The sequence below is a fragment of the Apiospora marii genome, assembly GCF_038362585.1.
Source record: "Apiospora marii strain CBS 49790 chromosome Unknown utg000007l_segment0_segment0, whole genome shotgun sequence".
In the NCBI taxonomy this organism is placed as follows: domain Eukaryota; kingdom Fungi; phylum Ascomycota; class Sordariomycetes; order Amphisphaeriales; family Apiosporaceae; genus Apiospora; species Apiospora marii.
This window is the reverse complement of record NW_027117379.1, coordinates 2317561-2340769: the sequence shown is the minus strand read 5'-3', so window position 1 is coordinate 2340769 and position 23209 is coordinate 2317561. Positions and strand designations below refer to the sequence as shown.

Here is a 23209-nt window from a genome sequence, read left to right as displayed (position 1 = left end):
ATACGTCGGAATGGACAAGAGGGGTTGGTTGCGTATCATTGGGCGTTACCCCTCCGGTGTTCGGGGGCGTTGATTCAGCTTTCTCATATTTACGGAAGCAATCACAAAAGGCCCCTCTCCCCCCTTGGCTATCGGACAAAACACTTCTCTACTTCGAGGCTCCAACAGTCAAATCACAGAATCAACGCTGTCGCTAGAACCCATAGTTCCCTGTATTCATTTAACCCACCAACCTCCGATATGGAGCCTCTATCAATTATTGCATTGACTGGCAACGTGTTGCAGTTTCTCGAAGTGGCGTCAAAGCTGGTTTCCAAAGGACGCAGGATTCATACTTCCCCCGAAGGTCCACTCATCGACTTTGCCGATACATGTACCACAGCACTATTCCTTCAAGAACTGGGTCAACAGCTTGAGGGCGAAATCAAAACGAACAATCTAAGCCCAAGAGCGCAAGCTTTTATTGCTTCGCCGGGAATGGAGGCCTCTTTGGTATACGCTATACAGCCAGGGGCTGCGCCAGGTCAACTAGGCCAGCTTCTCCAGTCATTGAAACCTCAAGATAGAACTGACGTGACGCTATACACCATTTCAAGGGAGTGCGTAGAGGTATCACGTAAGCTCACCGTCGCACTGGAGGGTTTGCGTATCCATGGAAGACGCAGCAAATGGAAGAGCATGCGACAGGCCTTCAGCAGCATGTGTGGTGAAAGCCAGATCAACATGTTGGCCATACGACTCGAACGTTGCCGTGGACTTCTGGACACCACACTGTTGCTCTCCATGAGGTAGTATAGCCCGACTATAAAGTGGATAAAATACCTCGCTGACTGTCTAAACTACAAGACAACGAGCAAACTTCTCCTCTCGCATCAAAGAGCACTGCGATCGGACATGCGAATCTGAAGTATACTTCCCAAGCGACCTTCTCACGCGAGTGGAAGAGCTGGCTCAAATCGCCAAGTCCAGTCAGGTCAACGCCGAGGGCCAGAGCAAGAGCCCCGACACAGAATTCTCGAACAGAGTATCGGACTGGGGGAGTTCGGCGTGGCTGCTTCAACAAACCGAAGAGATTCTCAACAGTTTGAAAGATGATGAAAAGGAGGACCGAGAGTTTCGAATTGTGCCAGCACATGCGGCTACATTCAAGTGGATCTTTGATTCAAACATGGCCCCCCATCCTCACACTGAAAGGACATGGAGTAGCATGTCCACATGGCTTGAAGCTGATCAGGACGTTTATTGGATTACCGGTAAGCCTGGCTCAGGAAAGTCTACTCTTGTCAAGTTCCTTGCGAGCCATAAGAGAACAATGCATCACTTGAGGAAATGGGCCGGCGCTACACCTCTAGTTGTCGCAAGCTTTTACTTTTGGAACTCAGGAAGTGTCGCCCAGATGTCGCAATTAGGACTGCTTCGTTCTCTTATCCATGACATTCTTGCACAAAGGCCTGAACTTGTGCCAAAGGTTCTACCAGGGCGTCTCGGTCTCGCTGCCATTTTGGGACGAAATACACGAGAATTCCAGTTTCACGAGCTCATCCAGGCCTTCGAAAGGATACTAGAATGTGCGCGAGACACTTTCAAGCTCTGCCTCTTCATCGACGGCCTTGACGAGTTTGATGGGGACCACGAGACGCTGGTAGAAATGTTTGCGCATGTTGTTTCGCATCCCAATGTGAAAGCGTGCCTCGCAAGCAGACCTTGGCTGGTTTTTGAGGATGCTCTACTATGCAAGCCACATCTGGAGTTACATCATCTCACGTATCCTGACATCGTGAGATTTACGACGGCAAGGTTTCATGCGAACAAACACTTCCAGCAACTGCTGCGACGCGACCCCGCAAAAGAGGATGTTCTCATTGGTGCAGTCGCTAGAAGGTCGTCCGGAGTGTTCCTGTGGGTGGAATTGGCAACGAAGTCGCTTCTCAACGGTCTTCGAAACCACGATCGGCTGTCAGATCTGCAGCGAAGACTGGAGGACGTTCCGCCAGATCTGGAGGGCTTCTATGAGAAGATATTCTCATCCATAGAGCCTTTATACCTCCAACATGCCTGTCAATATCTTCAAATAACGCGTGTAGCCCGAGGCAAACTGACAGCTATAGAGCTATGGTTCACAGACGAGGACATGACGGATGCTCTAAACGGACCCAACAAGCCATTGGACGAGCAGGAGAAGCTAGAACGACAACTTACCATTGAAAGACGACTTAAAAGCCGTTGCAAAGGCTTATTGGAGATGACCACCTTCCAGCAACCCGAGACATCCTCCATGGACGACGAGTCAACCCAGGAAGTCCTCGAGGCCTCACAGGACAGTACCACTGATGAGACTTGCAACCTGGAATCTCCAATTGACGGACCCATCAGGATTTCATATCTGCACAGGACAGCTCGAGACTTCCTCGAAGACAAGAGGATGGTGAGAAAGATTCGTTCCAGCATCAAGGGTGACTTTTGTCCGATATCAGCCCTTTTCCATGCCAGCATTTTGTTGCTTAAGACATTTTCGCAACCAGTCACTGAGGCCAATCGGTCGCAGCTATGGGAGCTGATAGACAGATCATTGAGCCTCGCAGCAATGAAAGAAGAGGCATGTGATCTACCACAGACGCGCTTGCTCGAGCTTATTGACGAGGTTGTCTCAGAGCTTACCCAGTGTGCAGTAAGTCAGCGCACAACCCGAAGCCGAGATGCACCCGCAACCGCAGAGCATCATCATTGGACCACAGGCAGCCGATTGGATCCAAGCGCTACTGCGTTCGCAGACCTCGCCGCCAAGTACCAGATGCCTCTGTATATGCTGGAAACAATCCAAGCCGCATTACCGGAAGGAACAGAAGTCAATCCCGATAGGGATCGATGTCTATTCCATGTTGTACGCGACTACAGCAAGCAAGCTGGTTTGTGTGAGTGGGTGGGACATCGCGTCCCCCGCTTGTCCTTTGTCCACTTTCTCCTCGATGCCGGAGCAAATCCAAATAAGGCCTTCTCCGGAATAACGGCATTTGAGATCGTTCTCAGCGAGTCAGTCGCTGTGTCGAACGATGACAACATACCCGATAGGGTCCGTGTGCTAGAGTACTGGAGTACTGTGGTCGAGATATTCTTACGTCACGACGCCAACCCAAGAACGAACCGGGCCTCTCAGATGGGGTCGTGGGTAAGGGAAGCATTCGGAATATTCCTGCCACACAAAGCCAAGTCACTAGAAAGTTCAATCATGAAAAGAAGCTCCAAATGGTCTGAGGAGAAACGATTCATCGTCCCGAGTTCAACAAGCACAGTCATAGAACTTCCAATGAGGCCGACTCCGCCTGATGAGAGGTGCACCGGAAACCAGTCTGTTTACTCGCGTACCGGAACCCTTGGAGAGTTATATAGACCCCCATACGTAGACTCCGGTGTGGAAGTTCCGTATTGGGAATCCGACAGATATACGAGAGATCCTCACACGGTGAATTTCAGAGGACTCCGACGAATGCAAAATATTGAACATATGCGGATGGCGGCTACAAGTGTCCCCTCTCCGGCAAATACCCCCCCTCCGGCAAACAATCCCCCTCCGGCAAATGGTCCCCGTGCGGCCATGCAGCCATGGATACCACCTACGAGTTTGGAGGATCCTCCCTCACCGAGCGATGAAGGTCATCCAGATGACTAGATAGGAGCCGCCACCACACTAACAGCAACACCACTGGATATACCAAGAGTGGAGGACGGAATGGAGTGTCATGAGATGAAACATAAAATAGACTATGAACCCATCCAACATGCTGCTACCATTATTGTAGTAAGAGACAATCAAGTCAACTTTTGAATTATGGTACTTTCATTGTACGTTTACAAACCAATTTGGTTTCGTCTGGAAACCTGTTTCTACTTTGCTTCATGCGTATTTTCTAAAGGCCATCTTCTTTCTCGATTCTGTTCATCTCCTCCACCATACCCTTGGCGAACTCTCGTGTTCGGGGACTGACCAACTTGACCTGAGTGACCCAGGTAGCTCGTTCTTTCCAGAACTTCCAGCGGGAGTAGCTCAGCCCGGCGTTTCCTTTCCACAGAGACTCTGGTCTTTTGGGAAGGCCCAAGTCGGCCTCGCAGTTCCATACGACCAACCCGGCGTGTTGAATCCACTGGGCCGCAATTGGGACATTGACATTCAGAAGGACAATGTCGTCCTTCTTGAGGGCCGACGGGTCCTCCGGGCCTCTCTCCAGAGCAGTGTGCATATCCAAGTCGACCCAGGGCAGGAACTCGTCCCGGGGTAGGAGCTCGGCCGAAAGGAGTTTGGCGATGAATGCAATGATGGAGACGTTCTCTTCGGAGTGTTGGTCTTCGGGCCGGTTGTAGACTTGATCCCAGCCCTCCACTAGGAAAGGCAGCTCCGACCATTTGACCTCCGTCTCGTCCCGGATCACAAGGTCTGACAGGCGGTGGACCGCGTCGAGTAAGCCGACGAGCTGTGTTGCTTGTTGTTAGCCTGAGAACAACAAGAACGATGACAGTTGTGCACACTACCTTTTCGTGGTGCTCTGGGTACCTTCTGGCGACATTCTCGCCCAGCTTCCACATCGCGGGCAAGCGTCCCTTGGCCTCGCCGGCGTTGCGCGCCGCCGCACAATCGGCGGTGAACCTCCGAGCGGCTTCATCGTACTCCAGGGACTCCAACAGCAGAGCGGAGACGGCATTCGCTCTTGGATCTTTCGTCAGTCAAAACTGTATAGATAACGAAGAAGAGCGTTGGGGGATTGCCTACTCGTTCTTTGAAGGACCCCATCGGTCAGCTACTTGCTTATCAAGAAAGACGTTGAGGTTTTGGGCCATGTTGTCGCGAAGGAGGCCTGATACAACAAGTAGAGAAGGCTAATGTGAGTAGTTCTGCGTCGTCCGAGAGAAGCTGGGCAATGATAGAGGTAGTGGAGCGTTAGGGGAATCAGGCGCTGCAACTTTGATCTGGAGGTTTGGGGCCCGTAAGTACCGCCAGCTTTGCGGGGCGCTCCCTGCTTCTCTTTCAGCTGTGGCGGTCGCTAAGCCTTGTAAGCTGACAAGATAAAGATTCTAGGCTCCGATCGAATTGAGGGATGAACCCGTCGTCCATTCAGCAAGAGGCTAAGACGGACCCATCGCCGATCTGTGCGACCGCTCCGCCTCCACCCGACATTCTTGTGGGGACTCCTTTTCACATACTTAATATATGACTGAATCCGCCGTTACACCGATTTGAATGTGCAGTGATGCAGCCCGTCAGACATACGAGATAATAGACGACCTGCCACTTGAGGCGGTCCCAGTTCAATCAAAGTTTTGATCACAAAGACCTCGAATGCTGACCATGGCTGAATCAGGGGCTCCCACCAAACCATCGTCAGTCGACGTCGAGGCGTCAGGAAGCTGGTTCTGATTAAATACGAAGGGTCCGGACGTGTTGGTATGGTTGAACAATTGGAAGCCATCCCCAATTTCTGTGTAGTTCATGAGAGGATACGAGACCACGAGCGGCTAGAACGGCATCCTCATGGCAGATTGAAACGCCGAACATGGTGATTGCATTCGGAGGCAGTTTTAGAGAGCAGAGATCAGAGTGCTATACCGACGCCGTTTGGTCAGGTTTGGGGATGGTGTATAAACGGTCGCAAGATCGCCAGTATTCGATGTGAACTATCTGATAATACCAGAAGCGCACCAAAACAGTCTCTGGCTACAGCTACACTCATCTGTTCTCACCTCAATATCTAAGTTTCAATACTTCTTCCTACAAGAATAACCATCATTGCATACTGAAGTTGATTAGCAGCACCCTCGCCATCCTTGCCCTGGGCATCTCTCTCGGCAACGCCATCGCCCTGCCCTCCGAGGACGGCTCTCTGATCCTGCGAGCCCGCGACGACGACGGCCCCCTCCCCTGGGAGCTCGAGGGCGTCGAGGACTGGACCGAGGAGGGCGACGCCGACGCCCCCTTCGAGGGCCGCGCCGTCCGGCACAAGTACCACTTCCAGAACTTCCCCCGCAAGAGCGGCAAGTGCGCGACGCACAGCTACAGCGGCGCCAACGTCAAGGACGCCGGCGTCGACGCCGGCAAGCTGGCCGACCGCGGCAAGACGCTCGGCACCGGCAAGTACCCGCACGTCTACAACAACCGCGAGAAGGTCAAGTTCTCGGCCAAGTGCAAGGGCAAGACGCTCGACGAGTTCCCCATCCTCGCGGACCACAAGCTCTTCACCGGCCGCGAGAACAACCCCGCCGTCGCGCCCGGGCCCGACCGCGTCGTCGTCGCCGTCTCCAAGCCCGACAAGAAGGGCAGCGTCAACGTCGTCTACTGCGGCCTAATGACCCACACGGGCGCGCCGGTTCGCAACGGCTTCGTCGCTTGCTCTTAGGGGTTGATTGGCAAGCTTTAACAAAGACGGTTAAAGGTAGACCGGGGCCATATCTGCTGGACATGTCGCTGGATGTGACAATGGGAGTGTGATACTTCAAGAGATCCTTATTCAACAAACAAGATCATGTGGACAAGATTTACATTTTTAGGTAGCGTTGTAAACATATCGTTTACTCCATGAGGACCCACGTTCATTCCCATAACAGCTATACGTCGTATAATCATCATGTACCTTGGTGGCTTTACCTCATGCAATTTGCCATGGAAGGTCCGTTCCCGATGCCTTCGCTATAACTTTCGTAGACTAGAGACACACGACCTTCGGGACGATCGAAAGGATCCTCAGCGGTGACAGTTGCTATCCCCGGGAGCTTCCTGTGACTGTTGGCTGGTCTTCTGGCGACCTTAAGATTGACATCGAGCCTATCTCGTCTGCTGTTGCTGTACATTATCCGCACAATAATCACGTGTAGTGTATGGAGCAAATTTCAGCGTCTGAGCACGAGTATGGTATGTGATTCTTTAATATGCATCATCAGGCTCCGTCTCATGCCTCCACATACTTCAGGCGCCAATAACTATTGAGGCCTAGTGGCATAGTAAACACTTAGCCAGGGCGAGCTAGGTGGAAGTTCTGAACCTCGTTCCGTATTGCTCAACCACTGTATCGATGCTGAGTCAACAGAATAAGTGGTGACAAAATTGGGTGCGTCAGCGCGTTCCAACGGCACTATTTCCGACGATCGAATATGAGATGCAGAAGTTCCAGCAATTATAAGGTTCCTAAACAAGCGGAACATCCTCTCAGATGACGGGAACCCTATTATAGTGGTGTGTGGCTCCCAATCAGAAGGAATGTTCACCAACGCCTTATAAAGCGCTTCGCCGATGCTGATCAGACCGTCCTCGACAAAACGGACGATCTGTCGTTCCTGGATATCACCAAAGGTAGGCTGCAAGCCTAGAGACGATCTATAAATTCGGGCCATTGTTCTGGCTAGCTCGAGGGTCTCCTCAGTCTCCAGATGGTTACTGCTGATCAGACTGTGTAGGTTCAGGCTGATTAATGTTGGATCCCAAAAACATCGAATCAGCCAGGATTGACTTTCTAGTACTGGGCGTAGTAGCCTCTCTGCCTCGTCCTCGTTTCTTTGGCTCATGTGAAGCAAGGCTAGCTGGTTGATGAAATTGACCGTGTGAGGATGCTCATGACCAAAGTCTCGTTGTGCATCTCTGATCCTTCCAGTGCGCTTCTCTACCATTGCGTCCCATGCAGCACATTTAGCAGGGGTATTGACCCTACGTTGGACTTCAGTGTTCTCCTGGTCGTAGAGCAAGGCTGTTGCGGTATAGGTTTCCGTCAGATGCAAAGTCATCCGGATGACACAGACAAGGTCTGCAGCCATCAACACTAGATCAGAGTCCCGTTCAAGACCCCCGAAGACAGCGGATATCAATGCCCACTCCGCTCGATGCAGTGCATCTGGAAGCCAGTGTAACTTAGTCACCCAAAAGAAAGCGAGTGTGTACTGAAGCTTGGCCCAGATAGCGAGACCGGATTTGTCGTGTGGGCATTGTGGTGCGAGCGAGTGGACAGCGGACGTCAGCTCGAACCCTTTCCGTTCTGGTAATACCTCTTGTCCCTGGCCTCTTTCTGTATGACACTGAGCCCAAGTCGAGAAATAATAGTGTTCGGAACTCCATTTCGTCAACGCTGCGCTTAGCCCTTTCATGAGAGCCCTTTGCCACAGAGCATGACCATCATTTCCCGCGGCTTGGAGCCACTTTCGAGTAGCCAATTGTACCAGGCTGTGCATTCTATACGTGGATCCGTCTGCACTTATCGAAATCAGGGAACAATCTGCAAGAAGCAGGATATCTTCATCGGATGTGCCGTGGTCCCCAGACTTGCAGACTTCGCGCAAAGGACAAGGATCGATCACGAGGGGAGCCTGGGGGTCATAGACAGGAGGTTGCAGAATGTATTCCGGGATGACCTGGGAACTGCAAACGCTCATGAGAGAGAGTAGATGGGCTGCCGAAGGTCGGGTGTGATGAATGTGGTCGAACATCAACTGCCACGTGATGATGATCGAGTTCTTGGCTTCCGGATCTCGTCGTAGCTGCCCCCCGTCGAAGTTGAGAAGCTTTGCTTTGTCGTGGTCGCTCTGCTCAAACTTCTCTAGATACTGATCCACCGAGCACCGTGGACCCATCCGGGCGATGTAGGCCGCTGCCTGGACAATCGCCAGAGGCATGTACTCTAGAGTACCTGCAAGGCGTTCTACGCTACAGTTTGACACTGTCAACTTCTTCTCTGCCAGAGCCACCGCTTCGGCCGGTGTCATCGGATCCAGCTGGATGATGTTTGGCAGTTCGACGAGCTTCAAGACCGCATCCTTGTTCCGGGAGATTACAAGTATCGAGCCCTTCTCGCAGGTTGGAAGATAAGACACGAGACTTGGGCGGCTTTGATGGCCGGTGTTCTGACTCTGGAACAGAAAATCTGCATCGTCAAGGTTGTCGATTATGATAACCCAAGACCCACTACTCTCACTGACTAGCCAGTTGGACACCAACCGTAGAGTATCAGCTCGAGGGTCGTCTCGTTCTCGCAGCTTGGCGTAGTCGGCAATGTTTCGGAGATCCATCAGATATCGTTCCGCGCTGCTTGCGTAGATCCAAAAGACCCATGTTTCTGGCGAACGCTCGCGGACTTGGTATGCATATTCGATGGCGAGTTGCGATTTCCTGTTGTTACCAGTCAGACCCAAGTAGGAAACTACCACGCGCATCACTTGTCCACCATAGTTACCCGACTCCACCCAAGCCGACGAGTGCAGTGCGAGAGTACTGTCGGGCGCATAGCTCATGCACTTGGGCCATGGTCTCTCCACGCTGGATGAAATCGGCGTCGCGGCCGAAGGGAATGAGAATTGTTGGTTTTGGCTGCTCCTGTTGTTGGTCTTTTAATAAATCAGTGCCTGAAAATGGTGAAAGTGGCCCAGTTGGGCGTAAGTGACAGCGGGAAATGCTCACGGTGAAGATGAACGTCTCCTTGAACGATCCCCTGAAACAGACGGCTTCCACTGCTCACTGACGAGTTACCAAAGTTTTGGCTTATGCTTGGATCGGATCCTATTGGGATCGACATGACTACGATAGGGGCCGGCGACGGTTATGACACACGCTTGAGACTGCAGAATGAGGACGCATTAGATGAAACGTGTTAATTGAAGACAAGCTCAGCAGCAATGAGCATCTTAAAAGGTTCACTGGAGCAGAGAGCAAACGGCAGAAACCAAACTTGAGACAATTGGCAAACGAGAAACCAAACAGTACTACGAACAACAAAACGACCCAAACACGAACGATCGTTTATGAGATGATACCCAATGAATGTGAAATGTGACTGTCACAAAGGTCTCTCACAGATACCAGTCACATACAATTACTAGTTTCCGATATAGTACAGATAATTATGACATTACGTAGCAGCTGACTCCACAACTATAACAAAGACACTGCCATACCTTCATCGTCTCCAATAACATAAATTTTGATTTGTAATGATTATACCCCAACGCGATGGATCCATTGAGCTTCACAGCCAGCATCATCGCCGTCGCTGGCCTCGCCACCCAGAGCGCCAAAGCCGCCACCAAGGTCATTGACAGCCTGCAAGAGGCGCCACAGGTCGTATCCCACTCTAAGTTCCTCCTCGCCGGAACCGAGGACACCTTAAGAACCCTGGTTGGCGTCTTGGGACCAAACAACAGCATCGCATCGGCACATATGGGCTCCGTTCTGAGTGACATCCGCCTCCAACGAGCGCTGGATTCGACCAAGGAACTTTGCGATGGTTTTACGAAAACCATCTTGGGGTATACGGCACACTCCACAGGCACGGGCGGCCTAAGCAAGAGAGACAGGCTCAAGGTCAATCTCCACGAGGGGCAGGTAGCCCGTTTCAATCGCCAGCTGAGCGGGTGCCAAGAGACTATCACAGTAGCCGTCACAGCCGTCACCTTGTACGTTGCAGATGCCCACAAACTTACCTGAATCAGAACCGAGGCTAACCAATCATACACAGAATTATTTCGTGTCGCACTGCTGGCGACATTGAGAGGATGAGTACGTGTTTCAGTTCCTTGGAACAGTCTCTGACGGCGTTGATGTCAAAACTATCCCGAGATGGTGTTGAAGCTACAATGATAGAAGGAGTGGCACAACTCCAGATTAACGATGAACATTCTAGCCTTGCAAGAAACGCAGTACTACAGGAAACTTGCAAAGCCACTCTGAAGGCGTCCCAGGCGAAGCGGACGGGTCAGACCTTCGGCGACATGCAGGCTGACAAATCTACGGCTATGCAGGGAATAGTAGGAACAGCCCAGCAGGGAGTTGAACAGAAGTTTGCAAACTTAGTGGCGCAGAACGAGAGCAGGGCGTTCCAGGGACAGATGGATTCAAACGCATTCTCCACAATGTTCAAGTAGCAAGGGAAGCAAGCCTTTATCACTTCAAACCTATCGACTCTCGGTGTAAGCATTGATTCTTCTTAGAGTAAGCTTGATATCCTACGAGGGAGTAATAGGAATTTATCGAGTAAACGGTTACTCCTTCCCTTATGAGACACAGAGATAAGGGTGGAATAAACACTGGATCAGAATGAATAAACACCGAAAGTCGCTTACCCAAGAAACTTATTTCCTTAGAGAACTATGCCCTAGTAGATGACGTGAGGGCATTCAGTACGAACCATGTATTGGTCTCAGACTAATTGACGCCCAAGGTTAAAATCCCAGTGTAATCTCAACGAGTTTATACATGCCAACCAAATGCGCCGTCGACCCCATTTTCCATGAACTTCCACCGACTCTGGTTATGCCTATTCCACAGCTCGTCTAGTCGCAGTGAAGATAACTCATCTCCATCTGAGGAAGCTGGTTGAGTGTCTGAACCTGGGGAGGAGCATCGTGGCAAACGAAGACGTCCGTCTCGACTTTGATCCCACGCGCTCGGTATGCGCTCTCCCCTGAGCTGTCTCGTCGTAAAGTCGTGGTCGATTGTCCCCACGACCGGCGGAAGTACGTAAAAGGCGCCTGGAGCCGGGTTCGGAAGTCGGCCCGCATCGCGAGGAGAAAGCCCCGCAAGGGCGGGATGCTGGCGGCGATCAGGCTCGACATGCCCTCGGCCGACATCATGATCCAGCCGAACCAACCGTACTCTTCATGCAAGTTAGATTAGCATCACGAAAGTAAGGGTCTCTTAAAAGGGGATGAGTGGCATAAACTAGCCACTTCAGTGACACTCACGATAGAAGTCCTGCATAAACCCCGGCGAGATCCATGCATACCGAAAGATCGTGATCCCCCCCGAAACCGCCCCGATGCTCATCGCCAGCGCCGTGCCGACCTTCTCGCGCGTGCGCATCTGGACGGACCAGACGACGACCCACGACATGGCGAGCAGGACGAAGTCGCTCAGCGCGCTCCACGCCCCGCTGGCCCAGCCGATGTACAGGACCGCCCTGCCGTCGCCGCGGCAGATGCCCTCCACTCCCCGTACTGGAGCTTCTGCATCGGGATGCACTGCGTCAGCCGCACGAGGACGAGGGCGAACATGGTGACGAAGACCAAGCCCGTGACGACGGTCCAGATCGTAAGCCGCCACCGCAGGTCCCGCCGGAGCCGGAGAAGGGCCAGCGCGAAGGAGATGCGCGCCGTGCCCACGACCACGGTCTCGAGGTTCGGGTAGATCAGGGCCAGGGTGGCGATCTGGTAGACGCGGTGCGGGTGCAGCATGACGCGGTCGCGGCCCAGGCCGAAACCGAGGTCGGCGGCCGCCTGCGCGCAGCACGCCGCGCCGAACTGGAGTACCCAGGCGCAGATCATGGCGGCGTCGTCCCACCAGAGGGGGCGGGCGCGGCTTACTTTGGCGAAGAGGCGCAGGGCCAGGACGGCGCCTCCCAGCATGGTGAGGCACCAGATGCTCGCGGACAGGACACCGGCGTGTGGGTTGGCATGCTCATTCAAGGGCGTGAGCGGCCCCAAGGTCGAGTTGGGCAGGAGTTGCGGGGGTACCTTGTCAGGCTGCAAGTCAACACCGTCTATGGAGACCATCTTCCTGCTGGCATCAATTTGCTGGTGTTTTAAGCTGATCTAGATGCGACGTTCCGAGAGAGAGATTGGGAGAGGTTAGTAGAATACGCTAGAGGTGATGTGGTCAAAGTTGACAAAAGGCAAGTGGCATTTTCCCTTCTACTACTTTGCCAACGATTGAACATTGAACTTATGTATTCACAAGCAGCCCCTTTGAGGCCCTTGGAGGTGTCAAGACGCGACACAACGAGTGTACCTTGCAGTCGGAAACCTGCATCGGAGCTCCCTTGCTGTATACAGAATGTGGTTGGTTATTGCCAATGCCGGCCATGTGATGCCTGCAGCTCAATCTATCTGAGTCAAATGCCATGTAACGCAGAAATGTGTTGTCAGGTGATATGTGCGAGTTTGTTCATTTCCGACAATATGGATGAATAATAAGAGCACGGTTGGCCGCCAAACGTGGTTATTCAGACCCGATTTCCCATGCAGCAAGGTAGCTGGCATGCAGCAGTAATTGGGTTTGGCCACCAATCAATACGCAACGTCAGATGCGCGATAGAGTGACTATGCACACTGTTAGTGAAAGCGCTTATTAGGAATCAGTAAACGCGAGACGGTCAAGATGACTTGGCAGCAAACGTGGTGCGTTTTAACCAGTTCCGCGTGTTTGCTAACTTTCGGCCTCCTGAACCCCTTGCCTCTGTTGACCAAACCAACGATGCTCAACTCACCTAGCCGCAAGTTGCATCAACTAAGCGAAGCGTTTGGGAGATTGAATATAATCAGGACCGGTTTAAGCACATGGGGTGGTAACTTTATGCCCGTATTTCATGGGCTATTGTTGTGTACGGTCGTTCGATTTGGGTTTATGGGATGCAACATAGGTTGATGCAATATCATGTCTCATTAATTCATTCTAAGAAGAAGTGTATCTAGGCGGCTGATTGGACACGAACACCTCTTCCCCTAAAAGACACCACCGGACGGCTCTATGCCGACACGGCGTAAGCAGTGCCGTAGGGTTCCAACTTGGTGCCCAGGATATCGACGTACCCGTACTTGGCGCCGTCCTTATTCTCGCCCATCTCCTTGCCCCACTGCTGCATGGAGCTCTGGAAGGCGGCGAGGTGCTCGTCGTTGGTGAAGTCGAGGGGCGCCTTGTCGTTGCCGACGAGGCGCATCTGCGTGCCGGCGGCGACGTTGGTGATGCCGAAGTCCTGCTCGTCGAGCTTGGTGTCGAGGGAGCCAGTAGCCTGGCCCGACAGGATCTTGTTCGGCAGGTCGAACTCGTGCGTCACCGGCCGCGCCAGCCCGATGCCGTGCACCGAGTTGAGCGCCTCGACCATGGCGCTGGCCGAGCGCAGGCCGCCGGTGACGTAGGCCTTGGTCTTCTTCAGCTGGGGCACGATCTGGTCCGCGAAGTCGAGGAAGAAGGCCTCGCGCTTCTTGGTCGACTCGCGCTTGTGCGCGAAGGCGAGGGACTGGTAGGTGCCGCCCGACAGCTCTACGAAGTCGAACTGGTGCTTTTCGAGCTCGACGCAGAGCTGCTGGCAGTCCTCGGTCGAGAAGCCGCCCTCCTGGAACTCGACGCTGTTGAGCTTGATGCTCAGGCCGAAGCCCTTGTCCGGCACGCGCGCCCGGATCGCGTCGGCGATCTCGAAGATGAGGCGGGCGCGGTTCAGGAGGGGGCCGCCGTATTGGTCTGTCCGCTTGTTGGTGGACGGGGCCAGGAACTGGGCGAGGAGGTATCCACTGCGGATTGGTTAACGTCCATTCATCTAGGGTTATTGGTTAGGGGTAGTTGAGATGGTAAACTTACTGGGCTCCGTGCAGCTCGATACCGTCGTAGCCGGCCTTGTACAGATATTCAGCCGCATGAGCAAAACCACCAACGACCTCCTCAAAGTCCTTCTTCTCCATGGCGCGGGGCTTGGCGAAAGTCATGCCCATGACGTTGCCCTCGAGCTGGACGTCGCTGGCGCTGATGGGGTTCGGGTTGATGGCGTCGGTGACCTGGCGGCCCGGGTGGGACAGCTGGGCGACAATCAGACTGCCGTGCTTCTTGCCCGCGGTGGCCATCTCCTTGAATTTCTCGAACCGCTCGCCCTCGAAGGGGGCGTCGGCGGGGATGATGGGGTTGCCGGCGGCCTCGAGCTGGTCGTAGGCGATCATGACGTTGCCCGTCAGGATGACGCCGTGGCCGCCCTCGCCCCAGCGCCGGTAGACGTTGACCAGCTTGTCGGTGGGAACGCCGCGCTTGGGCTTGTCCTGGGGGTCCCAGGTCGACAGGCGCTCCGTCATGGCGCCCTTGAGGAAGCGGTTGGGCGCCGTCTTGCCGCTGAACTCGAAGTGCAGCGGCTGGGCTAGGGGCGAGACGTCGACCTTGTCGCTCTGGATGCGGGGTTGCTGTGATGGCGCCATGTTTAAAGGGGCGTATGCTTTTGGGTTCGAGGAAAAGTGAAAGTTGATCAGCTGTTGATTCTATTTGCGATAGCGTGAAAGTGTATGCGAAATCGCGGTCTAAATATGGGTATCTCTGGAGTTGTGTATGAAGTATCTGAGAACACCCTGTCACCTTTCGACGGGCAACTCTTTATATTATTCCCACATCTCCACTCCTTCTAGAATTGCGGTCACTCGGTAATCACCAAGTCATGGCAGGTAGCGTGTCGGGGGCGAGTATGGTGCGGGACAAGCGGACAGCAGATTCATGACTGTGGGCCATCTCGGGCTTTCATGACGTACTCTACTCTCCAAAACCCGTCGCGGAGGATAATGGCCGGTTCCTGTCATTCCAATCGCAAACCCGGCGGTCGAAGTCGGAGAACAAACGATCCGGGCGCTGGTGATTCCTAATCCGGCAGAATAATTCATCAGTAACCTAAATGGCTTGATATCATTCAATGGCCGCCAGTTTTGTTTTTCACCGTCCCTACGGGCTGGCTTCCGCGCCGCACGTCATCAATCGATTGGGTGGCCGAAAGTTGCCCCTCAGTGGGTCGGCCCCTTATCTCCGACCAACACTCGCGCATAAACCAGCTGAAAGCTTCTTGGTTCATAATGGGGGTTTGGTTTGCGCATCGCTTTACTAAGCATCGCGTTCGTAATCAATCACCAGCGCAAAGAACGAGGAAATAACACGGGAATGTTACGCTAGATATATGTATCATTTGATTGGTCTGGTGGTATTCAATGTTTGAGACGCAGCACTTAGTGGCGGCGCCAGCCGTAGGTTCACAGTAACCTGAATGTTATTCAGGGGCAACTATCCCCCGTCACCTCAGTTCCCCACTAATGACATGTTTCGCACTCATTTTGCCTAGACCGACTGCCGACGGCTTGGTAATCCCGAACTCAAATTCACGACCTCCCCGGCCACACTTCCTCCGCAATACTCTTCACCAGCTCCAGCTTCTCCCACATCCGCCCCTCCGTCATCCCCACCCCGCCCGCCAAGCTACTACTGCTAAACCCGCACTGCGGGCTCAGCGCGAGGCAATCCAGCGCCTCCTCGACCGTAACCTCCTGCGCCTCCGCGATGGCCGCGGCCGCCTCGCGGATCCCCGCGATGACGGTCGCGCGGTCCTCCAGCTCGGCCTTCTTGGTCGAGATCAAGCCCAACACCACGTTCTTCCCCTTGGGTAAAAGCCGCAGCGGCTCGAACCCCCCGCTGCGCTCTCGGTCGTCAAACTCCATCAGGTAGGTCCGGTAGCCCGTCTCGTGGAACAGCTTGTGCGCGATCGTCTCGTAGGAGCCCGAGACCCAGTGCGTAGACCCGGACATGTTGCCGCGGCAGAGGTGCACGCCCATATGCAGGTCGGCCGGCACGTCGCGCAGGAGCCGGTTGTGCGCGCGGATGTACAGATCTAGAAGAGCCTCGGTGTCGGTGCCGTCTTTGGCGCAGCCGGCGACGAATTGGGGGGAGCAGAAGTAGGTCAGATGCGGGTCGTCGATCTGGACGTGGCGGAGGCCGTGGGCGTAGAGGGTTTGCAGCTCGGCGGCGTAGCACTGGGCTAGGTCGTCAAAGTACGCCTCGTCCGACGTGTAGCCCGACTCGGCCGTCCAGGCGGTTCCGGGCCTCAGCTGGATGTGCTGGTAGTTGGGCGTCGGGATTGTGAGCTTGGCCTCCTTCCAGAGATTCTCGGGCAAGGTGTCGCGCAGCGCCAGCCATTCGGCCAGGTACGGCGACTCCCGGTACTCGATCTTGCCCGTGCACACGACGGCGGCGCGGGTCGTGGCCCCCATGCGGGCCAGGCCCGTGGTGGTGGGGAAGTCGGTGCGGAAGGCGTCCGGGATTGGCAGGTCGAGCCTGGCCTCGAACCCGCCCAGCTTCTCGAAGAAGCCGCCGTAGTAGATGTGGCGCGCGTACTCGCCGTCCGTGATGGGCCGGATGCCCTTCTCGAGCTGCGTCTGGACCGCGTCGCGGACCGCTCGCGCCTCGGCGGCCTTGACGGCGTCGGGCACCTCGAGCGAGTACATCCTGGACGGCGACGAGAGGATGGCGCGGGCGTCCAGCAGGCTCTGGGGCCGGAGCAGGGAGCCTACGTGGTCGGCGCGGAAAGGGGGCGACATGGTTCTGTGTTTTCTAGTACTAGTATTAGAGAACAAGACAATGATGACAAGATGTTTGAAGAACGAGAGTCGTATCGGGAGCTACTTGGCATCTTTAAAGGAAAGTCTGGATCGAATGATTGATCCCCTTTCCCCGCATCTCTTTCCGACCGGGGGCTGGCACGAGGTGGAGACGGTCACATTTGACTCCATTTCTGCATTCCAGTGGCAACCAATGTCACATTGGTTGGAGACTAGTCTTTGATACATAAGCTAGCCATGACGGCATATTACCTCCTCTGCTATGTGCCATAAAGAAGGGCGAAGAATAAGCCAAACAAGCTCATGATTGCGAAGGGCAAGATAATAAGCAGCCTGCTTGCCACGCCGTCCACCAACGCCATCGCCATCAACATCCCGTACACGGTGGCGAAAAGGGGGTACATCACCGGTCTTTGGGAGAGCCCTGTGCCTAGCAACAACATCAGAAGCACCAGGCACCACCACTTATTCTGCTTGAACCACAGCAGCAGCCCGTATCCTAAACTGAGCTGACTTTTCTCCTTGTCCTCCGGGATGAACGAGATCTCGCCACCATTTAAGCTCTTGTTGATCTGCTGTGTAAGGGGTTTCTCCCTCAGACTGCGGGGGCTGATGCCCGCTTCGTCAAACTGCTGGCGCATGGTGTCGGCCAAGTACGACACAGCCCTCCAGCCCTTGGCCACCTCCCGATCCCTCCGGTGCGGGAGCTTGAACTGGGCGGCGAGCCACAGGAGCCAGAGGCCGATCGACCATATCCCCAGCAAGACGCAGTTCATCAAGGCCTGGAGGAGAGAGAAGCCCCATTCGTACACCTAGGTACCAACGAGAAGGTCAGCGCAAGGCCGGCCAAGATCCGAGTGCAGTAGGGCTTTGCTTACATTCATGAGTGGCTGACACGCCCCGTTGCGTATGATGTCGTCCTCGGTGAATAAGAGGCCGTTGGCTGTCCAGGTAAGCCGCGTGATGTCGTTGAACGGGCGCTGGCCGGTCCGGGGGTCCACCCAGTCGTTGCCGTAGAGCATGTTGTCTGGTTTCTTACCCGGAGGCGGCGCCGAGAGGTAAAATGCGGATATGTTCAGTGCAGGTGGTTCCAATATCAACAATTCGGGGGCCATGTCCCATTCTGATATTGCGTCGTTTAGACCGTTAAAGCCGTACCTGGAAACATCTACAAGTAACAGGTTAGTACAAACATTGTTCTCATGTTTGGCTTGAGTGGACTCGGGCGTACAGATGGAAGTAGCATTCTTGATCGCGCAAGCCCGGCTGGCGTCCGAGCAGACCGGAGACGGACTCATGGCGAGCGGATCGTACATCGACTGAGACCCAGCATTGTTACCGTACGTGACGATGTAATCATCCGTTAGGTTCAAGCGCTTCCCGTCGTGGATGATGTAGGCAACGTAGTCGAACTTGGCAAAGGGAATGAGCTTGCCGTTGTGGTCCTTGACGAAAGACATCATAACGCCGATGTAACCCGTCATAGACCCCGCTAACGTGGGGAAGACGAGTACGAACAAGGTCGAGACCACGATGAAGATCATGGCAGTGGTGGAAATGAGGCGCCGCCTTTTAATGAAGTCCTTGGCGAGTCGGTAGGGGGTGGCGACGTTGGCGTCCCCGTTGATGAAGACGCAGCGGAACGTCTGGTACGTGACCGGCGCGGTCTGCATCGAGGCGGACACGTAGTGGCGGTACACCTTCCACGAGATGACAGTCATTAGGCCCTGGCCTCCGCGGCCGATTATCTGTTCGACAATAATTAGGCGTCAGCACTCTGTACAATTAGTTCAAGTACAGGGAGCGAACGTCTGTAGCAGACCCGCGAAAGAAGTAACTCACCACATCCCAGGCAATGTCGATGACCTTGACCGTGGCAAACGACATGGAGCTGCTCCCGCCGAACGTATAAGTGTTCGTCTTGAGCGTGATGTCGAAAAAGCCCAGACTGAAGAGGCTCTGCTGGTCGCGGCCCGGATTGACCGTCCCGTCTTCCATGCAGGCCGACGGCGTCGAGGTGAGGCCCATCCCGGACGCGCCGCGCCCGATCAGGACCACCGTGACGACGACGAGGAACGTCAGCCAGAAAAAGAAGGGAACGAAAAGAAGTTGCCTCCTCCATTGCACGGACTTGAACTCGGCGTCCATCTGCTGTCGCGTCTCTCGGGTCCACGTCGCGACCCGTTGACGGAGGTCGGCCCATCTGGACTTTCTCTCCTTCTCCTGGCTTCCGGACTCCAGGACATCGTAGTCGTCTCGGATCAGCAGGGAGTCAAACCCCGTCCGTCTGGGGGTGATCATATTTACTGGAAATAATTCGGGTGGGTCAAAGAGCACTGCAGCGGCAGGGGGTCGGCCGGGACGTATACGCGGGTCCCCGTCTTGCCCTTATATGGACAAGGGTTTGCAGGTTTGCGGGAGAGCCGCATCCTGCTTCCATCCCGGTGAAATGTCCTACGAAAGATATCTGGCTCCGACACTGGGGTTACGCAGACAATCGCCTTCGCCGTCAGCATGACCACCAAGTTTCCCATTGGCTCGTCCCAAATTCTCCGGCTGAATGCCACGGCCAATTCGCGGCGTGCATTTTCATGCCGGTGTTCACACCTGCGTTGGTCTGCAGTATGACTGTAGGGCTGGATGCTACAGACAGTGGCATCCACGCTTATCAACGAATCAAATTCGTTTTAAGGAGTCAGCACCAATTCTCCCCAATATTCCCGACCACCCCCTATTGGTTTGGAGATATGACCCCCTATTTTTAGCAAACAAGCAATCCTCCAATAGGTCTTCAAACCTCAGCCTTGGCGTAATCGTGCTAGGTGCCGAGGTTGCCGTCTTGGGGGAGGGGGGTAGTGGGAATAGGCGCACCCGTTCGGGCGGGATCAGCCGCCTCGGCCTTTGCCATGTTGCTGAGGCTCTTCTGGAACTCAATCAGAACAGGTGCATATTTCATCTCAAGTTGTTAGCCTTTGCACGCGAAACACGCCATGCCAGCTGCGTCGCGATCCGCTGTCAGGGCTGTCAGATCTGGCGCCAAGATCCAGATCCCGTCCGTCTGCGGTTGTGGTGAAGCTTCTGCACGTCACGTTGTCGTGCGGGATCGATCAGCGATGCACATCAAGCTTCGGTGGAAGATTTGGTATCTTGGACCTAATCGCTTGTATCCGACGACGACTTCGACTCACGTAATCATGCAGGTCCTTGACCTCTAGCCGCTCAGGTCACATTGGGGTAACCCAATTAAACAAAGGGTTTACGTTGCCTGGTTACGCCAAGTCCAAACCTTAGGCATCGTTGACACGAGGTGTTAAGTTTACCGGTTGGCTAGCTCGAGGCATGCGAAACACTTGTTGGGAAGTACCACTAGTGTGGAACGATATGCAATATGCCAACCTGTCTTCTGGAATACTGACAGCAACAGACACTAGCCACACATGTCGACTACTACTGCTGCCTCAACGCAAGTCGGTCCCTGATGCTGGCTGTGAGATGCTTGATGCGTTTTCCAAAAAGGGGGAGGGAGGGAGGGGGGGGGGGATTTCTACCTCGGTGTCTCTTGTTACCTGTGCGAGTTGCACGTTTCTCGTCGCGTGAACCCTCAATATCCGAGCATCATGTCCAAACTTTCAATTGGTCTAGAAGAGGTCCTACCAGAAACGGTGCATCCCGCAATACGGAGTTAATCGAATCGAAAAAGCAAAACCAACCACCGGGGATAAGAGTAGTCAGGGGCCGAATTGGCCCAACAGCTGATTTGTCTTAGCTGTGGACGAGCCTTGGTTCTTATCAGGAACGTGCTCTTTCGTCACATCTTTTAGCGCCCAAGACACTGGTAAAGTTACAAGATCCCACATAGTGTGATTCACGTTGTTTGTATTTGTCATGGTCATAATGGGGACTGATCGTATATCGTTAACTGCACAGCGTCGAACAAATCATAAGGAACGACGCCTGTGTCAGTCGAGATATAGACTACTCGTAGAGCTGCATGTTTCAGATGCTTTGCCGCTTGCCTCTCATCTGTAGCCACCGTGCCAGTCCCAGGATGCATGCCCCACCAATGACGGACAGTCCCCCAAACATCTGCGCGTACTGATACTTTCCCCCGTCAAGCGCAATCAGAGCCCCCGCAATCGGAGGGCCCGACAGGCAGGCCACGCTGAGGACGGTAAAGGCCATGCCGGTCCGCACGCCCATCTTGGCCGGATCAGTCGTGAGGTTCGCGAGGGCCGAGGGCAGCAGCGTCTGCACCGCATTGGCACAGACACCGTACAGGACCACAAAGGCGATGTAGCTAGGCTCGGAGAAGACGCCCATCCAGCCCAAGAGGGCCGTACCGACACCCATGGCGAAGGGGATCAGCAGGTTGAAGGAGCCGCAGTACAGATCCGCGACGAGTGCGGGTGCGAGACGGCCAGGGACACCGACGGCGTTCATGATGAGTAGCAGGAGCAACGACTCCTTCGGTTCCAATCCGACGAACCTTGTGCCGTAAGAAGCGATCTGGTTCTCTTGTTAGGAGGAGGTTCAAACCAAGAGGAAAGGCAAGAGGGAGCGTGGAAGGCTTACGAAGAATGAGGCGAAGTTGAGTCCCCAGCCGACGAAGAAGATGCCGACGGCGAACAGCACGTAGGTGGAGTCCTTCCAGGATTGCAAGTCGAACCACGGGGCTGACGTGGGCTTCTCCAGTTTCTTTGGTTTCGCAATGGCCAGAATGACTGCGCAATTGAAGAGGACGAAAAAGCCCATGACACGGATGGTCCAGCTGTGGCCAATCTTGGGTGCCAACTCCCTTGCGATCTGAACTCAGGATGTTAGCTCAAGTGCACCAAATTGATGCGAGGATGGTATGAGTAACATGCAGGCCCGGTGAGTCACTCACCATAGTGAAAATCACACCCCCGACAGGCGCGCCACAAGACGCGACCCCCAGCGCAAACGCCCGGTACCGCTTGAAGTAGAGTGAGACAAGCGTCACGCTTGGTGTGAAGAGGACGCCGTTTCCCAGGCCCTGAATGATGCCCTGCGCCAGTAGCAGCTGGACGTACTGACCCGGGCGCTCGACGAGGAGGGTGACGAAGATGCCGACGAGCTGGAGCAGGCAGCCGGCGACAAGTATGGAGCGGAAATAACCCTGGTCCATGAAGCGGCCCGAGACGGCACCGATGAAAGGCAGCGACAGCTGCAAAGATCCAGTCCAGGAGATATCGGCCGGGGAGCGCTGGAGGGTGGTTTGCCAGTAGCCCTGGAAGGCGCCGAAGGAGGAGTAGTAGCCGTAGCCGTTTACCAAGAGCAGGAAGCTGGCGAGGACCTGGAGCCAGGCTTTGAGGGAGAGCTCTTCTGCTGGGGTGGTGGTCTTGGACTTCTCGCTTTTGAGGTCTGCGGGGTCCACCTCATCTGAGCTGAAGCTGTATCTGCTGGGAGGGAGCGATACGGCCCCAGGCGGGGTGAGCTTTTCCGTCGACGAAGATTTCGGCGGTCCGGGCAGAGTGACTGTGATCTGGCGTACGATGGCGGCAGTCTCCCACGGCGGTCCGGTGTCCACGCGGGACAGAGTGGCCTGCGGTATCGAAGTCATCGTCGTCTCGTCTTAAGGGGTCTTGGTGGCTTTGACTGAAGAGGACCGTTTCCGATGCCGAGTGGGGATGATAACATATTACAAAGAGGATAGATAACATGTACATTGATGGCCATATCTATACTCACCAAGGAGGGGGCACATCAAAAGCATAATGAAAGAAGATCCAGGAAGGACTCGACGAGGATCGACGAGTAATCAGGTCATCAAACAGACGTTTGCAGATCTCCGTGACAGCAATGACGAATGATTCACGATCAGCTCGGGGGGCTCATGGCAGGCATCGAGCGCATGAATCGTGCTCTGCCCTCTCGATCTCAAGGTTCGTTCTACCTCCGACAGTCCATCCCGTCACAAGTTCAGCCCAGGGGGACTCCAACAAAAGGCAACCTTGGGGCCCATGGTGGTACAGTAGGAAACAAACTTAAGAATGTCCGTTTTGGGGATCTCTCGGGTATAACGGGCTGGTCAAGTTGCGGTCGGTTATGCCGAGCGAATGGGAATTCGGACGCAGGCGTTGCGAACCAGCGCAACCTGCGGTGA

The 23209-nt window shown here is 54.5% G+C and overlaps 10 protein-coding genes across 10 annotated transcripts; 3 read left to right on the top strand and 7 right to left on the bottom strand.

The window, feature by feature from the left end:
- Positions 1-240: 240 nt before the first annotated feature.
- PG985_011122 (Vegetative incompatibility protein HET-E-1) lies at positions 241-3667 on the top strand (the record flags this gene model as incomplete). The annotated part of the gene is made up of 2 exons (XM_066830889.1): positions 241-788; positions 847-3667. 2 exons carry the CDS (start codon positions 241-243, stop codon positions 3665-3667), a joined length of 3369 nt encoding a protein of 1122 aa, XP_066681571.1.
- A 238-nt stretch (positions 3668-3905) lies between these two features.
- On the bottom strand, positions 3906-4830 carry PG985_011121 (uncharacterized protein; the record flags this gene model as incomplete). Its single annotated transcript, XM_066830888.1, has 3 exons — positions 3906-4466; positions 4525-4699; positions 4763-4830. The coding sequence occupies 3 exons, from the start codon at positions 4828-4830 to the stop codon at positions 3906-3908; spliced, it is 804 nt and encodes a 267-aa protein (XP_066681570.1).
- Positions 4829-6383, top strand: PG985_011120 (uncharacterized protein; the record flags this gene model as incomplete). Its single annotated transcript, XM_066830887.1, has 2 exons — positions 4829-4833; positions 5798-6383. The coding sequence occupies 2 exons, from the start codon at positions 4829-4831 to the stop codon at positions 6381-6383; spliced, it is 591 nt and encodes a 196-aa protein (XP_066681569.1).
- Positions 6384-6963: 580 nt separating this feature from the next.
- On the bottom strand, positions 6964-9539 carry PG985_011119 (uncharacterized protein; the record flags this gene model as incomplete). The annotated part of the gene is made up of 3 exons (XM_066830886.1): positions 6964-9136; positions 9201-9351; positions 9425-9539. The coding sequence occupies 3 exons, from the start codon at positions 9537-9539 to the stop codon at positions 6964-6966; spliced, it is 2439 nt and encodes an 812-aa protein (XP_066681568.1).
- A 434-nt stretch (positions 9540-9973) lies between these two features.
- PG985_011118 (uncharacterized protein) lies at positions 9974-10447 on the top strand (the record flags this gene model as incomplete). The annotated part of the gene is made up of 1 exon (XM_066830885.1): positions 9974-10447. One exon carries the CDS (start codon positions 9974-9976, stop codon positions 10445-10447), a length of 474 nt encoding a protein of 157 aa, XP_066681567.1.
- An 845-nt stretch (positions 10448-11292) lies between these two features.
- Positions 11293-12510, bottom strand: PG985_011117 (uncharacterized protein; the record flags this gene model as incomplete). Its single annotated transcript, XM_066830884.1, has 3 exons — positions 11293-11615; positions 11704-11918; positions 11957-12510. The coding sequence occupies 3 exons, from the start codon at positions 12508-12510 to the stop codon at positions 11293-11295; spliced, it is 1092 nt and encodes a 363-aa protein (XP_066681566.1).
- A 971-nt stretch (positions 12511-13481) lies between these two features.
- Positions 13482-14913, bottom strand: PG985_011116 (uncharacterized protein; the record flags this gene model as incomplete). Its single annotated transcript, XM_066830883.1, has 2 exons — positions 13482-14244; positions 14312-14913. The coding sequence occupies 2 exons, from the start codon at positions 14911-14913 to the stop codon at positions 13482-13484; spliced, it is 1365 nt and encodes a 454-aa protein (XP_066681565.1).
- A 939-nt stretch (positions 14914-15852) lies between these two features.
- On the bottom strand, positions 15853-17064 carry PG985_011115 (5-methyltetrahydropteroyltriglutamate-homocysteine methyltransferase; the record flags this gene model as incomplete). Its single annotated transcript, XM_066830882.1, has 1 exon — positions 15853-17064. The coding sequence occupies one exon, from the start codon at positions 17062-17064 to the stop codon at positions 15853-15855; it is 1212 nt and encodes a 403-aa protein (XP_066681564.1).
- A 281-nt stretch (positions 17065-17345) lies between these two features.
- On the bottom strand, positions 17346-19386 carry PG985_011114 (uncharacterized protein; the record flags this gene model as incomplete). The annotated part of the gene is made up of 3 exons (XM_066830881.1): positions 17346-17897; positions 17964-18833; positions 18928-19386. The coding sequence occupies 3 exons, from the start codon at positions 19384-19386 to the stop codon at positions 17346-17348; spliced, it is 1881 nt and encodes a 626-aa protein (XP_066681563.1).
- A 1695-nt stretch (positions 19387-21081) lies between these two features.
- PG985_011113 (Aspyridones efflux protein apdF) lies at positions 21082-22666 on the bottom strand (the record flags this gene model as incomplete). Its single annotated transcript, XM_066830880.1, has 3 exons — positions 21082-21591; positions 21658-21888; positions 21971-22666. 3 exons carry the CDS (start codon positions 22664-22666, stop codon positions 21082-21084), a joined length of 1437 nt encoding a protein of 478 aa, XP_066681562.1.
- Between the last annotated feature and the right edge of the window lie 543 nt (positions 22667-23209).